A 19,074-nucleotide genomic window follows, 5' to 3' on the forward strand; every position below is an offset into this window, starting at 1 on the left:
GAAAGAAAGAAAGAAAGAAAGAAAGAAAGAAAGAAAGAAAGAAAGAAAGAATGTAAAACTTAAAAACGCCTCACACTCTCAGAATTCGTTTAACGTTGACGAACTTGCGCATAGATTGATTATTTGGAGTGACTCAAAGTTCTGAGTTATCATAATGGATTCGGATAACCGGCGAGCACAAAGGTATATGTAACAGAACGTAATAGTTATCCCTTTTCTCGAGTTCACCACGTTAGAGGCTTTTGCTTATGTGTTGTACGACTGAAAACACTATAGTTCTTATATGAATCGACTGAGCTGAGTGAATTGCAAAGATTCACCCGGTTCTGTAAACTTTTCAAGTGTCTCCCTCTCGAGAAACGTCATGCTGTGATTGTCAACAGCGATGGAGAACGTTATATCACGCGCCACTCTGTTAAGTGCACTGGGTTTAGGTTTGGTTACAGAAATGATCGTATCATTATGGTACACGTTGTTTTCATGCTGATCAAACAGTTAATTGACACTTAACTGTTCTGTATATGGAGTCACTGTCACTGTAGAAGAGGCTAACAGTCCCTTCATAACAGAGGCTGCGCCACAGGATGTAGGTGATCGCTCAGAGAGAGGCTTTGGACTTCCTGTCGTTTACCTTGGGGTTAACTGGATTTAAACTATAGCCAACTAGGAAATGCATCCCGTACTACGGAGCCTTCACCGTGGGAAACAAAACGCCCCGTCCAGTTTCTTACGGCGTTTGCCACGGAAACACTTGTTTGCATGCTGGGAACAGTGGGAGAGATGACTCATCTGACCGTATGACTTTCCACTGCTCAGTAGGCGACTGCCTGTGTGTTCTTTGTCCCACTTTACTCGAAGACAGGGATTTTTAGTTTTAATAAGTGGGTTTGTGCACTGCAGACCCTCTCTGTGAAGTTCTTGATGGGCAGTTCTTTGTGAAACCATACGCTGACCAATGCCGCTCTAAAATGCAAAATCTGAGGCATATAGATCGCACCATTTCATACATACATATTTATATACAAAAACATCTTAGTCCGTTTTCGCATATAAAGTTGACCTATCTCTAAAATGGTGTTAAGATCTAATAAAACGTGCAGATGATGCCAACAGTATTCCAGTAGCAGTGCGATGACAAAGACACTATATCCGTCAGCACCACCCTCAGGTGAACAGCGAGCGAGATTCTCGGGCAACTCCTCAACAACATCGCTCCTGACACTGCGTCGACCAATAGCAAACGAGTATGAGACAAGACTTGCCTACACGTACACACTAGTACCGAGGTCTCTCACGGTCAGCATTAGAGCATCGTGTCATAAAAAAAGAACTAATTAGTCCGCCGTTGGCAAAATTTTACGTTAATGAAAAGACGTTTCGGCTCGAGTGGCTGTTTTTCGAGGGACGCGTAAACATGGATACAGGCTCCATTTCTGAAGAGAGTGGAGATGCTGAAAGGATGCATTCGACCGCAACAGAAAGACCTCAACAGGAAGCCCCTCAAAGGTACCTATCCTTTCCTGGTTACGTTTTGCCTCGAAAGAGAGTGGTGCAATCGAATAAATTTCTCATCCGAGCAGAGAGTTTCGTAACGTAGATTCAAATCGCTTGTGTAGTGATTCGTTTTGCCGTGTTTGTCGTTATGGGTTTCTCAAGGTAACGCGCATCTATCAATAAGCATACACATCGATTTTGTTGAGGGGGGGGGGGTGTTGAAAAATAACACACGTAGATAAATACTGTCAAAACATGCACACCAACAGATCCGGTCATAATCAACAAGAATAATGATATCAAGCCACGAATGGGCGCTTAGTAGTGCAGTCACTCATAAACACTACCCTCGTTTGTTCGGTCCATGCATGAAGAATTTTTATATTGTGTAGTCAGTCGAGAGTGGCAGTCGTGAACTCCAGAGCCGAGTGTTCACACACTCCTAGACAACACATTCGCTCCTCTCTTTCTACAAGAATAGTCTACACTTACAGTTACAGCCAGCACTATTAAACAAACCACTAAACATCAGAGAGGCTGTCGTTACCCCTGCGATCTGTTGGTAAATAAACTCTTGTCATTTTTTTTTATATCTCAGGCACATACTGTGGAAAATGAGTAATGATTTCTGGGAAAGAGTGGTGATTTATCGTGGTACGTTTTGTTACAACAACTCAAAGATATCCAATTCTTTCATACCCTTAGGCACAGTCTGGTTTTTGGAAATGAGCTCTTGTCTTTCTTAAGTAAGCATAATCGCAATGGCAGGCAATAAGACTGTTTTACTGGAGATCTGTAAATCGTCTTAAGACAGTTAGGTTTGCATAGAATTGCTCTTCCATTTCCGAGCACAGATCCAACAATATTCAAGTCAACTCACAAAAAATGGTAGTGGTTATCAAACTCAATTCATTTTCCTTTCAGTCATTGGATGACCTGAAAAAAAAGATCTGAATTCAAAATGACCTTATGAATCAAACTACTCAATGAAACTATGTTCATTTAATCTTACTAACCAATTGAACAGACTTTGAACTTGAAATCAGACTCTTATATTATGAACTGACGGTGAACTGATGACATTATAAATTAAAGCAAATCCTACAGAAACTGGAAAAGAATTGTGGACATCTTCCCTTTCTACTCCAATAGAAATTGTAGCAGCCTTGGGGTTAGTTTTATATGACATGACTATGGACCCCCCCCACCCACCCACCCATATTCAGCTCGCCTTGTTTTCACCACTGTGATCTCTATGGTTCCCTGAACACACACCACTGAACACACATCACTGAGTGATGGTTGAATATAGTCAAAGGCTAACAATCTGCATTTCAGTTACCAAGAGGGTTTTTTTCCCCTTGAACTCAATATATGTTTTTGTTATATCTGTTAGAATAATCCATTTCTTCTCGCACAATACTACCCACAAGCTCTTTTTTTTTTTTTTCCGCGACCTTTAAAAGTTAATGCTTGACTAGTTTTAACATTGCATTTTTAATGACTGCATTGTTGATTTTCTTCCCAACCCCGGCCTAGAAACCCAAGCGACCGGGGGTTTGTGCAAATATGACGACGGCGTATTTCAGAGACAAACTAGGAATCGCTGCGTGGGCATATATTACATCAAATGCTTCACCAGGCCCTCAGATGTCAAGGGAATAAAGTCAGTGGGCTCCAGAACACGCCGCCTGAGCCTTCTAGCTTACCCTTAAAACTCATTTGCATCTAATAGCACCGTTTGCCTTTGTTCTTCGGTCATGGCAAAGTATTTTATTTTTTTTATCCCCCGTCTTTCGACACTGGATGTGTAAGTAGACATGAATCTTTTCCGCGAAGGACAGGTTTGTGGTCGTAAAGCACATGTAACTGCATGCCTTAGCGACGGACCCAACACGGAGCGAATGAGCCTGCTGCTTGGGGCGAGCTGTCGACCAGATTGGTCGGCCTAACATCCGTAATGATTAACGCCGGTGATTAGTTCTGTGTTCGGCTTGGTGGAGTCTCTCAACAGATGGCGTGACAGTCCTCTGCAGTTGGGAGAAGAATCTACAGCCAAGGAAGCCAACTGAGTCATATTTTTGGTGTGACTTTTTCTTTTCTTCTTCTTCTTCTTCTTCTTCTCTCTCTCTCTCTCTCTCTCTCTCTCTCTTTCTCTCTGGAGTTGTCTTGCCGTGTTTCCCGATGCGCCCATACAGCCAAAGGCAGTTGGCTGTGTCCTTTGATTTGTTAATCAAAGGTTTCCACTCTGTTCTTATCTGTTGTTTATCTGTTGCTTAAAATGGCTGCTCAGATCGTGTAGGGCACACAATAGCAAACGGTTTTTACAGTGCGCTCCCAGAGAGACAGGCAGGGAGGGTGTCACTGTAATAATAGAAATGCAAACTGAATCTGACATGTCTGGCCAAAGAGTAGCCCCCCCCCCCACCCCCCAAGTTAAACAGTTACATTGCCTGGAAAGGGGTTGTAAAGAAGTGGATTCCCTCCATAATCCATAAAAATTGCAAAAAAAAAGCAATCTCTGTGTCATGTGGGATTAATATCTAAAGTAAATTATAAGATATAGATTATAAAGCGACTGACAAGATTCCTTCTTTTTTTAATATCCATTAGGGAAACTGGATTTTGTCCCTGGCTGAGAAACGCAGAGACTTAAACAAAGGAACAAAGTGCAAGATCAGATCATGCACCACAGTGCACCGTACTGCCCATTGATACAAGTGAGAGATCTTTTGACGTACATATGGTGATTACATAATAGTTGATCTAAACACCATTTGCGATTACACAAGGGGAAAGGATGGAGTTATATGAGGATATATAGGTATGAGGTAACAGAGCTTCAACAGCTATGGTCTTTCACGGTTCTAGTACAATTGCTAAGATGTCTGAAACTGTTACATGATGGGTTTTTTTTTTTTTTCCCTGCGATAACACATTAAGATGAGTCAAGATGTTAACCTAACCGTAGCTGGTCCTTGCTTTATTTTCTAAACTTAGTTTTTTGTGTATTATTCTGTATTATTATCATTAAACAGATTACCTCATTCTTCACGTTATAACTCTCTGGTGACCTTCGAGACGGTTCACCTGATGCTGTGAGTTTGGCGAGTTTAAGGTGACAGACGGTGTGTGCCAGTCGCTCCCCTTGCTTTCTCTCCGCAGGCAGAATTCGTCATCCCCAATGTGGTACTATCACTGATTCACCCTCACTCCAGACCGTCCAATTTCTTTCTTTCTTTCTTTTTTTTTTTTTTTCCACAAACAGATTGATTCATCACAGTCGTTACTCAGAACTTCTGGCCCCACGGCTACACAGCCCAGTACAGTACGTACAGTTTCATGGGCCCGACCCATCAGGACAGAGATTTTCTGGGGAGACCCCTGGTCTCGCCACCCATTTGTTCAATCTTAGCACCGATGTACTTGATTAAAGTACATAACAAACTCAAAGCCCTTTATTGTTTGATGTAGGCGTGCAGAGAGGGGACAGTGGGTTCCCTGAGGACTGGGTAGCGGGTCGCCGCTTTTGGGTTTTCGAGAGCTGGGACGGGAGCTTATGGAACATCAGTGGATCATTTAGGACACTGATCGCTCAGGACGGCTCGTGTGATTGGTTAAAAAAAAAAAGTGCGCTGGCGTTCGGAATATTAAAACGAGGAGCGTCAGCGCTGAAGAGGACAAAGAGGGATGGACGCGCTGACACTGAGGTCGGCGAAAACCGATTTATTTATATTCTCTCTGACGAGACGGTCAGACGGTCAGACTGCCTCTCGGCAATCCCTGACAACGTTTTGAAGAAAACAGACTGCAGTCAGTGCACACAAACAAAAGGCAGAACAGCACTGCTTTCTGCAGTTTCATTAGCGAATGATAATTACAATAATGGCAGTAAACATTCAGATATATCTTTACTTTTTCTTAGTTTTATGACCTGTTATTATTACACAGTGAAACCTCTTTATCTCCTTTCTGTGACGATCCAAGTCTATAAATACTGTCACTCCTGCCTCTTGGCTTGTGCTGCCTCTTCATATTGGCAAGTCAATCTGGGCATCTGTGGACTTCAGCCAATGTAAGAGACCAGCCACAGAACTGTAAAAATAAATAAATAAATAAAAAGACCACATAAAACTCTTGAGAGCCAGTAGGAACACCTCCACCGTGTAGCAGCCTGTAAAGTTAATCACCCAGTCCAAATGACAGTACCACCAACGAGGACAGTAGTAAACCAGTAGGCTGCACCGAGAGAGGTGGAAAAGACAAGAGGTAAATTTACAGGGTGTGAGTGAGTGACAGAAATGACTCTGTAACCGGTAGCGCTGCCTCCGTAGCAGGTTGACAGAGTCAGAACGGAACAGCATTTGGATGGAGCTCAATGGTGGAACAACAGAGAGAGAGAGAGAGAGAGAGAGAAGGGGGGGGCGATGAGTGGATGTTCAAAAGATTGCCGCTCCGTATCCTCAGCCACAATTCAGAATTACCCCCCCCCCCCCGCTTTTTTTTCTGTCTGCTCCTCTCCGTCGGTCCTCTGTAGATTTTCCATTTCAAAGACACATCTGTAAGCTCTGTCTAACTCCCCCTGACACCAATGCCATGAATACAACTCTCCTACAGGTGCTGCAGTTTTGTCAGTGACTGAATCCACGACACAAATTTGCCAAACTGTTGTGGCAGCATGTTCCCAGCTCTGTTAAGAGTTTGTAATTGAGCAGCATTAGAAGAGTTTATCACTGCATTTACACAGCGTTCCAAAGACTAATGCCTCTCTCAGCGCTCGTTATGACCAGAGCGAAGCCCGTTTTTGGTCCGTTACCAATCTGTCTGATGTATCGAACAACACAGTCGACAGATTCTTCTGCTAGGAGCTAGGAACGCCTGAACTAGACATTCAAACATTATCAAACCACTAAATTAGGATTCCAGATTACCACTGATTACAGTGAAACTAGCCTTTTTTTCCCTTTCTTTTTGTAATCTTTTTTTTTTTGCCCTCCACACTGGAAGACTCTATTGCGTATACTATCATGTCACCATCCCCTGCTCCATTTTCATTCTCCTCAGCTTTTGAAGTTGCAGGGTATCGACACGGAGAATTTAATCATTATACTGATGCTGAATGCACTCAATCACCTTGTGCTGCAGGGTTAAAAATAATCCGCTGATATATTTCAGCAATTGTTACTGAAATCTCGAAGAAAAAAAAAAAACGGCAACAGTTGTGACATTATGAAGTGCAGATTCAGAAAGTGGTGGGATGCTATTAATTGACTGCCTAGTGAGTCACCTCTCTGTAAATGGGTAGGTATGTAAATAAAACTCCAGGGTGCTGGATATATATTTGTTTATATATATATTCTGTCGCCATGGTAATAAGTGAACTGAGTCCTGGTTACCCCATGAAAAACACCTAAGGAGTTTTCTAAATGAGGAGTCCCTGGTTTCGTGTTGCTAAACTGCAACTCAGATGTACAGATGTGGAAATTGATTGGCACAAAATCAGGACATTGACCTCACGTTTAGAAGGTTTTTTTTTTTTTTTTTTTTAATGAAACAGAGACGTTGGCCAAAGCTTATCACCATTGTGGAAGTCTACACCTTACATTTCTAATTTGCTCTTAATGTTTGAATATTAACATTAGAATATTACCCCAGCACCTTAATAAACTAAAGCCGTCGCTAATAGTTAAAAATGAAGATTGAGGTGCAATCATTTAGTATATTACACAAACATCCGAGACTTTTTTTGCTAAAAAAAAAAAAAAAACTTGTGCCAACAGCAGATTTTCCATTCTGAATACAGGCGTCTCCATTCAGACGCGGGTGTCACTCCCTCAGCGCAAACATTCCCTTTTTTTCTGACATTACACTCATCATACTTCACCAGTAATGGATGGCATAAAAAACTAAGTCATTATGTGCCAAACGAGCGGATTAGAGTCAGAGTAAAGAAGTATGTCGCATAAGCGTGTCTTACGTAAGACACTGGCATGTAACATTTTTCTTATGTTATGAGATGTTTGTGTTATGACTCTGTTAATAATGTGTGTTTATCATATGTAATATTTTTTTAATACTCTGAGATATGCACCCATGTGTGCATTTGAGTAAGTAGCCTGTAATTGCTAGAGCTGTTTGTTTGTGTCTCAACACAGGACGTAACGTCATACATTCAAAGCTCTAAACAGGTGAAGTTCTAGGGCCTATTTAGGTTTCATAGAACTGCCCACTTTACCTAATTGTACTTTGATGATTTGTCTCAGACATCATGTTGAATCCAATGCTATTTCACCGCTAATCAGAGCTCACGGCGAATCAGAGATTCTGATTCAATTCTGATAAGCAGAGCAGGCTCTCATCACGGAGTTGTTCACATCATTCTTATTATTACTTAAAACTCATTTAATCTCAGACCATTCTGGTAAATGTGCATGGACTAAATGGATTTTCTCCATGACTTACCCCGAAACTTCAAAGTAATCATTTGACAGATTGGCTGCTTAAATATTAATTACAGTTTTTTAAAAAAAAAAGGCATGTCAAATCTCTAAAGACAGATAAACATTAAATGTCGCCTCATTTTAGGCTCTCAGAAATGATGCATGACAAGAATGAGAAAGTGTAGAAAATAAATCACATTTTGGCAAAGCTATTTTTTTTTTTTTTCAAATCATGTATCATCCATTCTCAGTTGAGGTTCTAGTGCTTATTTAGGGATTTTTTTTTTGTTCAGCTGCTCTATTTACCTAATTGTACTTTGACGTATTTTTTTGTTTGTTTGTTTGTTTGTTTATTTAAATCCACTCGCAGCGAGATCCCAGAGGTGTCTCTCTGCCCACCTGACAGTGAGACTGCCGAGCCTTACACTGAGCAGAGTGAGACAGCTGCAGACCAGTCCGACAGGTGCAGTGCCCACAAGCCATCTTCTTCTTCCTCCTCACACCTGTACCACCAAGTGTCCCAGGGCTGTGCCTACCATTCGCCCCAACCAAAGAGGTGCCAGTGCTGCGAACACCGTCAGCCAATCAGGGCCAACCCCCACCTCAATCCTCACCCAATCAATTCTAGTCATCACCAAGGCTGCTCGGCAAACACAGTCAAGACTGGCGCACACAGCTGTAGCCCCTCCCATCTTCCGTCCTGTTACAATAAAACGCAGTGCCATTGGCTGCAAGGATCACGTGACAACAATAACCACAAGACTGTTCAGCATCATGTGGTAACTGTCAGGTACATGTTATGTCTTTGTTCATTTATTTTTCCTGACATTGCAGTCAGAACATTTTTATTACATGAACAGATGTTTTCAAATTACGTGATCCTTTTTCTTCACAGGAATGAGGGACTCTACAAGATACCGAAAAGGTAGATTATGTTTCACAACATTTATATTGATCGAACAATCCCTACCACAGCTCTGTTTTAGGAATCGTTAAAAACAAATAGTAGATATCACCCATTTTCACTGTATTTCAATGATGTGTCCATTTCAAACATTCATGATGCCTTAAATCTTGGAATGACTGTCCTGACCGACTGTTTGGAGGTGAGAATATAGTTGTGATTTACGAACACTGCCCCTGAACTGATACGTTTTTCCTGTGTTTGACAGTTATGCCCAGGTGATAGTGGAGTACCCTTTGGCGGCGCTTGTGGCGTTTGCTGCGGTGCTGCTGGGTTGCTCTCTCTCTGGCGTTTTGATTGGTCCCCTGCCAGACTTCTCTGATCCATTACTGGTGAGTGTTGCACACTGAGCCAGAAATGGGGAGACATTCTTACAGACTAAAGAGAGAGGGTGAGAGAGAGGGAGAGAGAGAGAGAGAGAGAGATAGAGAAACTACACAAAGGATTAAAAAATGAAAAGCGCAAGAGAAGAAGGAAAAGTCTGTTACGAATAGTGACACAAATTAATGATGAAGTGGAGCTCAGTAAACAAACTAACCAAAAATAAACTACATCTGCAATCCAAAAAAACATTCATATAGATCTATATCTATCTATATATCTGTCTATCTATCTATATAGACTTACTCAGAGGACCAGCAACATAAAATGGTAAAAAAAATGTCTCAAAAGATACCAGAACAGAGCAGATAGATTACTCAGACATTTTGTTTCTACTCTCCTGATCCTGACAGTCTATCACACTCTTGAACAGCACAGATGTGAGTTTCAGTGCCATTTTCTGTCCACTGATAAAAGGAGGTACACATAATTGCTGAATAATGAAATCCAGCTAATGGTCTTTTACAGCTTTGACAGAACACAACACCATAAGGCAGCAGTATTATTTAAATGTTCGATTTTTGAACGATGACGATGACGAACTTCGACAGTATCTGATGAGGTTCTTACTTAGCATCTGAAAGGACGAAAGCAACCCTGTACAAAATGGGAATTTATCTCTAAGATAAATGAATCTCCACTAATGAGAACCCAACAGTGATCAGTAAAAAAAAAATAAAATAAAATCAGCAATGCTAATTTCTTCAGCAAATTAATTCAAGACACTGTGGTTCTTTGAGCTTCAAGAGGCATTTTTTGTGTCAACTGTACGTCTTTGATTGGCCCCTCACAGGGGTTTGAGCCTCAGGGAACAGAAATCGGGATCCGATTGGCGGCTTGGTCCAAACTACAGCAGAATACGGGACCAGGAAAAACCTTGTCGTTGCTTCCGCAGCAGGTCATGGATAAAGCCGCTGAGAGGTAACACATGAAAATGGCCGAGCTCTCTAGCACATGCAGAGACTTAATGCACTCGAAAGGATGAAGTTACAAAAGAGGAGCCCCAGGAAGTCTCACCTTGTCAGGCTAAATTACAACATTACACTGGGAAAAAAAAAAAATATTACGCATTTCAAAAAGATCTCAGTAGGCCATCCCATTTTAGACAACCCATTTCACTGTGCTGTGTGGAATTTCATTGTTGAAGAAAACAACTTAATTCACATTTAAGCTATGCAGTAATTATATATAGGCATGTCGTACCGGAGGTAGTTATTCTGCCACGGATAAAGCAAACCACTTAAGCTTTTTGTGTAGTTCCAATGTCTAAGCCGCATTAACAGAACTGGCACGTGTCTTGTGTTTGTCCTTATGGAGCAATGCTTTCAGTAAGGGAAAAGACGCTGATGGATCTAGGCATCACTTCAGGTTACGATCAAGAAGAATGCTGGGCCAGGAATCTACGGACCATGCTTTTTTCTGTAACACTCCAGGTGAATGCTCAGAATTCACTTTGTGGTTGGTTTAAACCTCTGTCGACGTGTACTGAGTCAGTCAAGAAAAACATTCATCTTTTTTTTTTTTTTAGTTTGATCACATAGTGCATTGACTACGGTGTGCGATAAGGGATTATGGTTTCTTCCCGCCGTCTGTGTTCCTTATAGGGGAGCGCTATGCTCAGCTGGTCTTCCGCTCTGAAAACTCTGGCAGTCTCTGGAGTCTAAAGTCAATCTATGCCATGTGTCAGATGGAGCAGAGGCAGGTATGCTACAACTTTATTTTACTAAGAGACCATTCTTTGTGGGCTTCTCTGTGAATGCTAGGGGAGCTGAACGTTCTTCAAAGAAAAAGCGCTTGAGTAATTCAATAGGTATGCCCGATAGACAAGTTAGACTAAGTGCAGATCAGCATGGACATTTATTGCGTCTGCAATTCGGACCTTGACAACACCCCATGTCACGAAGCTAAGACCGTGAAAACATGGTTTGAATACAGTATTGCCACGTCCAGTTAGGACCCTGATCTTGAATCCACACCCAGGGTGGTATAGCAAAAACTGCACGGTTCAATTTGAAATTTGAATGGCAACGGTATATATCACAGTATAATGTTTTCGTACTCATGTTCAGACTTCCAATCCAAACCATATCCACACAATGAAGGAGGGATTTCTTTTTGGAATGAAATGTGAAGGTTGACGTACGACATTATTTTATGTAGAGGTTGTCCCATGTGTTCTTATTTTTTTTTTAATCTATAGATTAAAACCTAATGTTCATTTTCTAAAACAACATCTTTTCATTTCTTTTATTTGACAGCACGTACATTCAGACAACTGACGTGCTATCCTGCATTTGCAAATACGACAATCATTTTTCTCCTCCTGGAAATTAATATGAGTATAAAATCCCTACAGTAGCATAAATGTTGACACTGAATAGTCATAACCTGCAGTACAGTGAACTGAACTGTTCTCACGAGCCATTGGACAGGACATTTTGCACTAGTCTTTGTACCAGCATTGCCTATGTGAACCAGTCAGTGGCTTGATGATGAGCAAGCTTTAGACTGTATGCCATGTCGTGGGTTTGAAGAAAATTTGTGCTGTCAGCTGGGTCTCTAAGAATTAAAACGTTGAGAAGCAATAATGTTCTATACTGCCAGGTTTCTGCTTAACCATGATGTGAAGCTGACGTTAAAGCTGAGGCTTTTAAGACTTTCACAAATATTATTTTAATCTGACCCCAGTATGATTTAAGTGTCACGAGTCAGATTAATAAGAAACAAAACATTAAGTTCTGCCGTTTTGTTTCAGATACGTTCACAGGCCCAGTTTGAACAGCTCTGCCAAGTTAGAACTGCGCTTGATGGATCCATAGGGGAGTGCTGCCCAAGCTGGTCTCTGGGGAACTACCTAGCTCTTCTCAATAACGCCTCATCCTGTTTCAGCCTGACTGCAAAGCACGTGTCCGACAGTTTAAGTTTACTCAGGCACTGTGCTCCGTACTACCACGACGGAAGTCTGATCGCGTCGTGCGCAGAAAGGGGAAAACTTGGTCGCTGCGCCTCCGTTCCATTTCGCTGCAAGCAGTCCAGTATCATTTTCCAGATTCTTCACTATTTGGTGGACAAGGACTTCTTGGGACCACAGACAGTAGAGTATCAGGTTCCTTCCCTGAAGTATACTGTTTTATTTCTACCAGTGGAGAAAGGAGAGGCCTTAATGGATATATTTCTGGACGAACTGGAGGGTCATGAGCTTACGTACAACAACATTACAATCACAGGAATGGACCTGGGCATCAAACAGAGGCTTTTTAAGTACTACTTGGCTCGGGATTCTGTCTACCCGGTTCTAGCAGTGGTTGCCTTGACGATCACCATGGCCATGTACCTCAGATCATTTCTCCTGTCAGTACTGTCGGCGATAGCAATCACACTCTCCCTTCTTACGTCTTATTTCTTCTACACGGTCGCTTTCCAGTTGATGTTTTTTCCCCTCCTCAACCTTGCTGCGGTTCTGGTCCTTTTGGGAAGCAGTCTGAATCAAGCGTTCACCTTCATGGACTTTTGGAATTCACAACTAACCCACAACCCGCCTGCATCTCTAGAGAAAAGAATGAATCGTGTTTTACAGGAGATGGGATACTTGATATTAGCGTCAGGCCTTACCTCCAGCGTCACGTTCTTCTCAGGGTACATCTGCAGCATCACAGCTGTGAGGTGCTTTGCTGTGTACCTTGGCATTGCCTCCTTAGTCAACACTCTGTTTGCCCTCGTTTGGCTTCCCTGTGCCCTTATTTTACGAGAGCGCCATATGGTAACATCCTCAGCCTCCATTGTTAAGCCAGACTGGAAGGCCTGTTGTGTGAAAAACCCAGGTGGATTCTGGGATACAAGTTCAAGAAAACGTTGCCTTTTCACAATGGGACAGAAGCTGAGGGGGGTCAAACGGGGACTGTCGGATACGTCCAAGCTGCTCTTCCTAAAGATCCTTCCGTGTGGAGTGGTTAAATTTAGATATATTTGGATCTGCTGGTTTGCAGTGCTAGCGGTAGGTGGAATGTATATATCGTGCGTAGACCCTGGTATGAAATTGCCAACCTCAGACAGCAGAGCAACACAGCTGTTCCGTTCCAGTCACCCCTTTGAAAGATATAATGCAGAGTATCGGCACCAGTTCATGTTTGAGAGGGTGAAGAGAGGAGAGGATGAACCAATGGCGGTCACCCTCGTTTGGGGTGTCATCCCCTCAGACAACAAGGATCTTTTCAGTCCCACGGCCAGTGGATCGCTGGCAATGGATCCGGACTTTAACATGAGCAGCCCAGAGGCCCAAGTGTGGTTGCGAGACTTGTGCGGAAGAATCCAAAACCAGAGCTTCTATTCGGCATCGCTGTCTGACCATGAGGCATCCGAAGACAATACCTGTTTTGTCAGACAGCTGATTCACTGGGTGTCTATTCGACGTTGCTCTGAAAATGAGGATGCGTTTAGTTTCTGTTGCAATGATATTCCTTTCCCCTATCCTCCAGGTGTTTTTGAGCAGTGCCTTGGAATGATGATGGCAGAGCAGTATGCAGAAGCTCATTTGCCTAGAGATGGTGGCATCAGATTTGATTCGGACGGTCGGATTGCTGCTCTAATTGTAGCGTTTAAAACGTCACAGCTATACAGCTTCAACTTCAGTCGAATGACAAACTTCTACAAGGAAATTTCGTCATGGTTTCACGAGGAAATGTCCAGTGCACCGCTAGGGCTACGGAGGGGATGGTTTGTGAGTCAGTTATCTTTGTACGACCTGCAACAAAGCCTGAGCTCGGAAACTTTGGAAGTGGCCGGGTTTTCGGTGGCCCTTACCTTTGCCCTTCTCCTGCTGACCACATGGAATATCCCTCTCAGCATTTATGGTACTGCTGCTGTTGGGGGTAGTGTTTTTGCCACCATTGGACTCCTTGTACTCTTAGAATGGCAGCTCAATGGTGTAGAAGCCCTCTTCATATCGGCTGCTGCAGGGTTGTCAGTTGACTTTGCAGCCAATTACGGCATTTCTTACAGTCTGGCTCCACACAATGACAGACTAGGAAGAGTAGCACATTCCCTTAAAAGAATGGGTTGCCCTGTCGCCACATGTGCGGGGGCGTATTTCTGTGTGGGAATAATTATGTTACCCTCAACTGCATTGCTATTCAGGAAGCTGGGGATTTTTTTACTTCTCGTGAAATGTGTCGCTTGTGGTTTCGCCACTTTTTTCTTCCAGTCGTTGTGCTGTTTCTTTGGCCCGCAGAAGAACTGCGGGAAAATCATTCTGCCTTGTGCAACAGAGAAAGTGACAGAAAATATTCTGTCTTCTTGCTCAGCCACAGAAGCAGGGGCTCCTAACCCCTCAGCTAATGGGGCATTTGGATGCGGTGCCGGATCTAGGGTGGAAAGGAATTTCAATAAGGAGAGCGGTGGAGGGTTTCTGTGTCCAAACCAACAACGCCACAGGCAAAGGCAGGCAAGGGGAGGGATGGAGCCAGAACAGTATGAGCTGCAGCCTCTTGCTTGTCAGCTGAGTGACAGCTTTGAGAATAGCACTTGCACCAGCAAACTATCCAACAGACCCTCCATCCTTTCGGACGATATCCAGTTCTGTGGCCTCAGTTCCCGTGGGGACTACGACAGGATCAGCATAGAGGCTGACAGCGAGGAAATGTGTAGCGGACCCCTCAAAGACTGCAACCCACCCCCAGCTCTCCAGACGTCCTCTCCCTATAAAGAGAACATGCTACGGCCTGTTGTGGTTCCCCTGGGGGACTTGGCCAAGGAGAGACTTCTATGCAAGAAATGTCGAGGGCAGTCGCGTAGCGCTGGCGTCAAAATGTGGAACGCTTCGATGTCATCCTCTTCAAGCATGGAAGATATCATTCTTACCCAGACCAGGGATACTGTCAAGAAGAGGTCGCTCTCTGTGGATGGACCCACCAGCATTGGTTCTTTTGAATGCCATTCTCACAAAAGACTATTGTCGTGCCAGTCACAAAGCTCCATTGATGGACTCGAGGACTCCAACGAAACCTGCTTAAGTGACATTGAACCTGCAGTCTCAGCATCTCAGACTGAAACTGAAGGAGACTTGAGACCAGGTCACCTTAATGGCAAAAGGGACACCCTACGGCTCTCCCTCAGGGAGACTGTTTTTGAGTCGACAGCCAAAGGGTCCGGAAGGTGGCGGACAAGCCAGTGTGAAATGCCTGTGATTTTGCCAAACAGTAAGCCAGACATGCCTGATGTTTGGATCAAAAGAGAAGGCCGGACTGAAGACGAAAGCTGAGTTTGGTTTCTACAAAAAAAAAACAAAAAAAAACCCCCAACAAAATCTGAACAGACTTCAGCATGACCACAATATTGATGTTAAATTTTGGACAGAAAAATCCTATGATACTATTCAGTGTTCATCTGTGTCGGTTTATACATTTGTCTGTAAATATTTCGTGGAGATCAGACAGTACATTTACAATTTAGCTTTTACAACTTGAGAAATATCACACTTCATATGTCCCACTTTGAGCAATGGGTTCACACGCTCTGATTCCCAGTCTTTGGAAAAGAATTAAAATATGCACTTGCAGAATGGATAGCAGTCAGCTTTGTTTTACATAGGGTCAGATGTTACATGTTAACATCATGGAATTATTAAAAAAAGGACATTTCACCTGTTTCAACTGCAACTCTTTTAGATTATAGAATTTTAGCACACCAATGCATCTACCATTTCCTTGACAGCCAAGGACCATGTACAAAGCAGAGTGCCTAATAGGCTAATAATTTAATGCATGACACAACCTGGATACACCTCAGAATTCCTGCAAGTGGCAAATGGACATTTTTGAAAAACAAAACACTTTACCATTATGACGTTTGTTTTGGGAATAGTGGACGCATTTCTTCTTTAACAGTGTGTGTGTATACACACACACACACAAATACACACACACACACACACACACACATATATATATATATATATATACACACACACACATATATAAACATACATACACACACACACTTAGAATATTTAAAGTTTATGGATAAATGCCTCTAGATGCAGCGATATGAAGACTAATCCTGTTATGTTATTATTTCATCTTCAAGAACAGATTTCAAAATCAACCTGTAAGAATGAAAACTGTAGCGTCAGCACACACCAAATGAGCACTTAAACTGGAAGGGAGGAGGGCCTCTAACTGTTCTCTGAAGTACTCTGACTTTAAAGAAACTATAGCATCTTGAAATGGGTGCTGACACTTCAACTAACAAAGCAAGAGCAGCTCACCACTGTTTCACAATACAGAAAATACAGATTTCACTGGTATTTATCCAAGTTATTACTTTTTGTTGGAAAATATTTAAACAAAATCCTAACTTTTGGTTTCTATATAGACTGAGATCATCAGAAAACTCATAAGGAGGAGTCCATTTAGGTGGAGCAGAAACTGGTCTATTAAAGATGTAATAGTTTGTTTTTTTCCCATTGTTTAAAGGTGGCTTGGCATGTTTTATTATTGATGTTTGGTGGTGCCCATTGCCAAAGCAAACTAACTAGTAAGAATCCAATGAATTCTGTTCTCCTCACAAAATGTATTTGTCACCAACCTTTCGTTAAGAGGCCTTAAAAACTCATTCCTCATAAAACGATAATGGTTGTGCCCAGCATCATATAAACATTATTTTTATCAGTGTGTGAATAAGCCTAAATTGTTTCCAGTTTTGAAAACACGCTACATCAACATTGTGGGTTTTGATAGGAGTATATATTACAATCTTGTGTGTGCTGTCTTTGGGTGTTTGTATGTGTTCGGATGATCCGTGTTCAAAAGAAGGCCAAGTGGGTGTTACAATTTCTTGATGCAAAATGTATCGTGATACGTGCTGTTCACTAATCAGAATAATTGATATTGGGCCCAAATTTTATACGCTATTTTCTTATGATATGCAATTCAACAATCTAAACTTATATCAACCATCGTCCCATGAGATGTTATAGGCATTAAATGTAGCTTATCACTACCAAACTTTGGTACCGCAGTTCGGCGATGCGGGTACCAAAAGATATTCCATTTTCCTATCGTGTAGCCACAGTGTCCGCAGGCTTATAGCTTCAAAACCACAACAGATTACTCCTCATGCAGCGAATCAGGACCCAATTTGAGCATATGAATGGGAGAGTCAGGTGTGGTAGATTAAAGCTGACACAAACACCTGCATTCTCAGCTCAGAAGGCCTGCAGGACATTGGCTAGGTATCCTTGTGAAGTCTTCATCGTTTGTTATGTGGCAATTTTATTTACAGTACCCTTAGGATCGTGGACGATGATCACTTACGCTTCTAGGGTCAATACTGAGCCGTGCCGACCCGATCTGTGGGGTCGGTTTTTCCAATATACTGGCCAAACACCAATATAATGGTAAACTGAACATCGTCGCTGAGACCAACTCCCACAAGTAAGAGAAATGATGCATCAGTAACACTAGAAGTGTTCCATGTACAAGCAAATAATTTACTTTTTCATACTTTATTTCAACAGACAAATGTGGTTAACATTACACTGATTCAGCATTGGATTTCATAATTGTTCATTTCACAACGGAGCTGGAAAATTGTTTTATACGGACGCGGACGTGCCCAGCTCAATGAGATGATGATTCAATTAATTCTTAACTGTAACCAAGTGCCAATCATAAAGTGTAACTATCAGTTGTGCCAAATAAAATGTATTATTTTGTAATTTTTACTGTAACAAAAATGATGTTATATGCTCTTGCCACAAGAACTGTGTGTGGATTGACTGTGTGTGAAAAAGAAAAAAAAATCACTGAATAAAATAGATTTTTTATTGAAAATATGCAATAAGTAGATGTGGTAATTCCTTTGGTTGCTGGGTGTAGTTTTTGAAATTTTCATTAGTTTTTATTTTTATTTAGTCTTTCAGTTTGGTTTTTGATTTCAGTTTAGTTTTAGTTAGTTTTACGAGTGCATAAGTAGTTTTAGTTTTATTTTGAGGGACTGACTAGTTTTAGTTTCGTTTTTAATTAGTTTTAGTGTTAGTTTTTCAGGTATTATGAGGGAAGCCTTCATTTACAAAAACTGAAAAAGGAATAAATAAAATGAAATGAAAATGAAAAAAAAAAAAAAAAAAGAAGCTGATTTTGCCTGCAATTCTGTTTAGTTTTAGTTCATCTTGCATTGTTCATTGTAGTTTTTATGTAGTTTACGTGTTTTTGAAAACTGTCGTTTTTATTCTTGTATCAGTTAACAAAATGATTTTTTCACCGCTAGTTTTAATTTTCGTCTTAGATTTCGTTGACTGTAATAACCCCGGTTCAGAGAGGAGATATTATAAATACCAAATGAGGAGGTTTGTGTAAATTTAATTTATTCCAAGAATACACCCTTAATGTGGGACATCGTTCAGTTTTGTGGTCCTGTAAAATAGACTGCAAGAAGTTGTTTTTTGGAAACATTTTAACATCATGTACAATGTAGTCCTATAATTTTAAAATAAAAATAAGGCTTTGAAAACTAAAAACAAAAAAACCCATATTATTGCCTATAATGTTATACGTTCTTAAATAAAACGGAACCATTTCTCAATACAGCAACTGAAAATCCTCCAGCAATTGAATTAAAATAACAGAAGCAAATGTTTCCATTATCATTCAGATCCAAACTTGATCTCTGTTTCCTTACTGTCTACAACAAACTCACTGGTCCTGTAGAAGACTGATTTAGTCAGTCCTGAGTAGACTCGTGTCTATCTCAGACTGTCTTTTCAAATTAAACCAGACTGAAAATACTAGAGATTTTTCT

The 19,074-nt window shown here is 41.5% G+C and overlaps 1 protein-coding gene across 1 annotated transcript; it reads left to right on the forward strand.

Annotated features, from left to right (window-relative positions):
• The first annotated feature begins 1,414 nt into the window (after positions 1-1,414).
• On the forward strand, positions 1,415-15,535 carry disp2 (dispatched RND transporter family member 2). Its single transcript, XM_030778366.1, has 8 exons — positions 1,415-1,506; positions 8,305-8,724; positions 8,830-8,859; positions 9,107-9,230; positions 10,073-10,200; positions 10,609-10,712; positions 10,884-10,981; positions 12,035-15,535. Exons 1-8 carry the CDS (start codon positions 1,415-1,417, stop codon positions 15,533-15,535), a joined length of 4,497 nt encoding a protein of 1,498 aa, XP_030634226.1.
• The last annotated feature ends 3,539 nt before the right edge of the window (positions 15,536-19,074 follow it).

This window comes from Chanos chanos, chromosome 1 (genome assembly GCF_902362185.1).
Source record: "Chanos chanos chromosome 1, fChaCha1.1, whole genome shotgun sequence".
NCBI classification, from domain to species: Eukaryota; Metazoa; Chordata; class Actinopteri; order Gonorynchiformes; family Chanidae; genus Chanos; species Chanos chanos.

What these genes read in the sequence shown, in the direction of transcription:
- disp2 (XM_030778366.1), top strand. Translation starts at nt 1,415, where the DNA reads ATGGATACAGGCTCCATTTCTGAAGAGAGTGGAGATGCTGAAAGGATG. An exon ending in CAACAGGAAGCCCCTCAAAG is followed by an intron (nt 1,507 to 8,304) that starts GTACCTATCCTT and finishes ATCCACTCGCAG; the next exon opens with CGAGATCCCAGAGGTGTCTC. An exon ending in ACTTCTCTGATCCATTACTG is followed by an intron (nt 9,231 to 10,072) that starts GTGAGTGTTGCA and finishes GGCCCCTCACAG; the next exon opens with GGGTTTGAGCCTCAGGGAAC.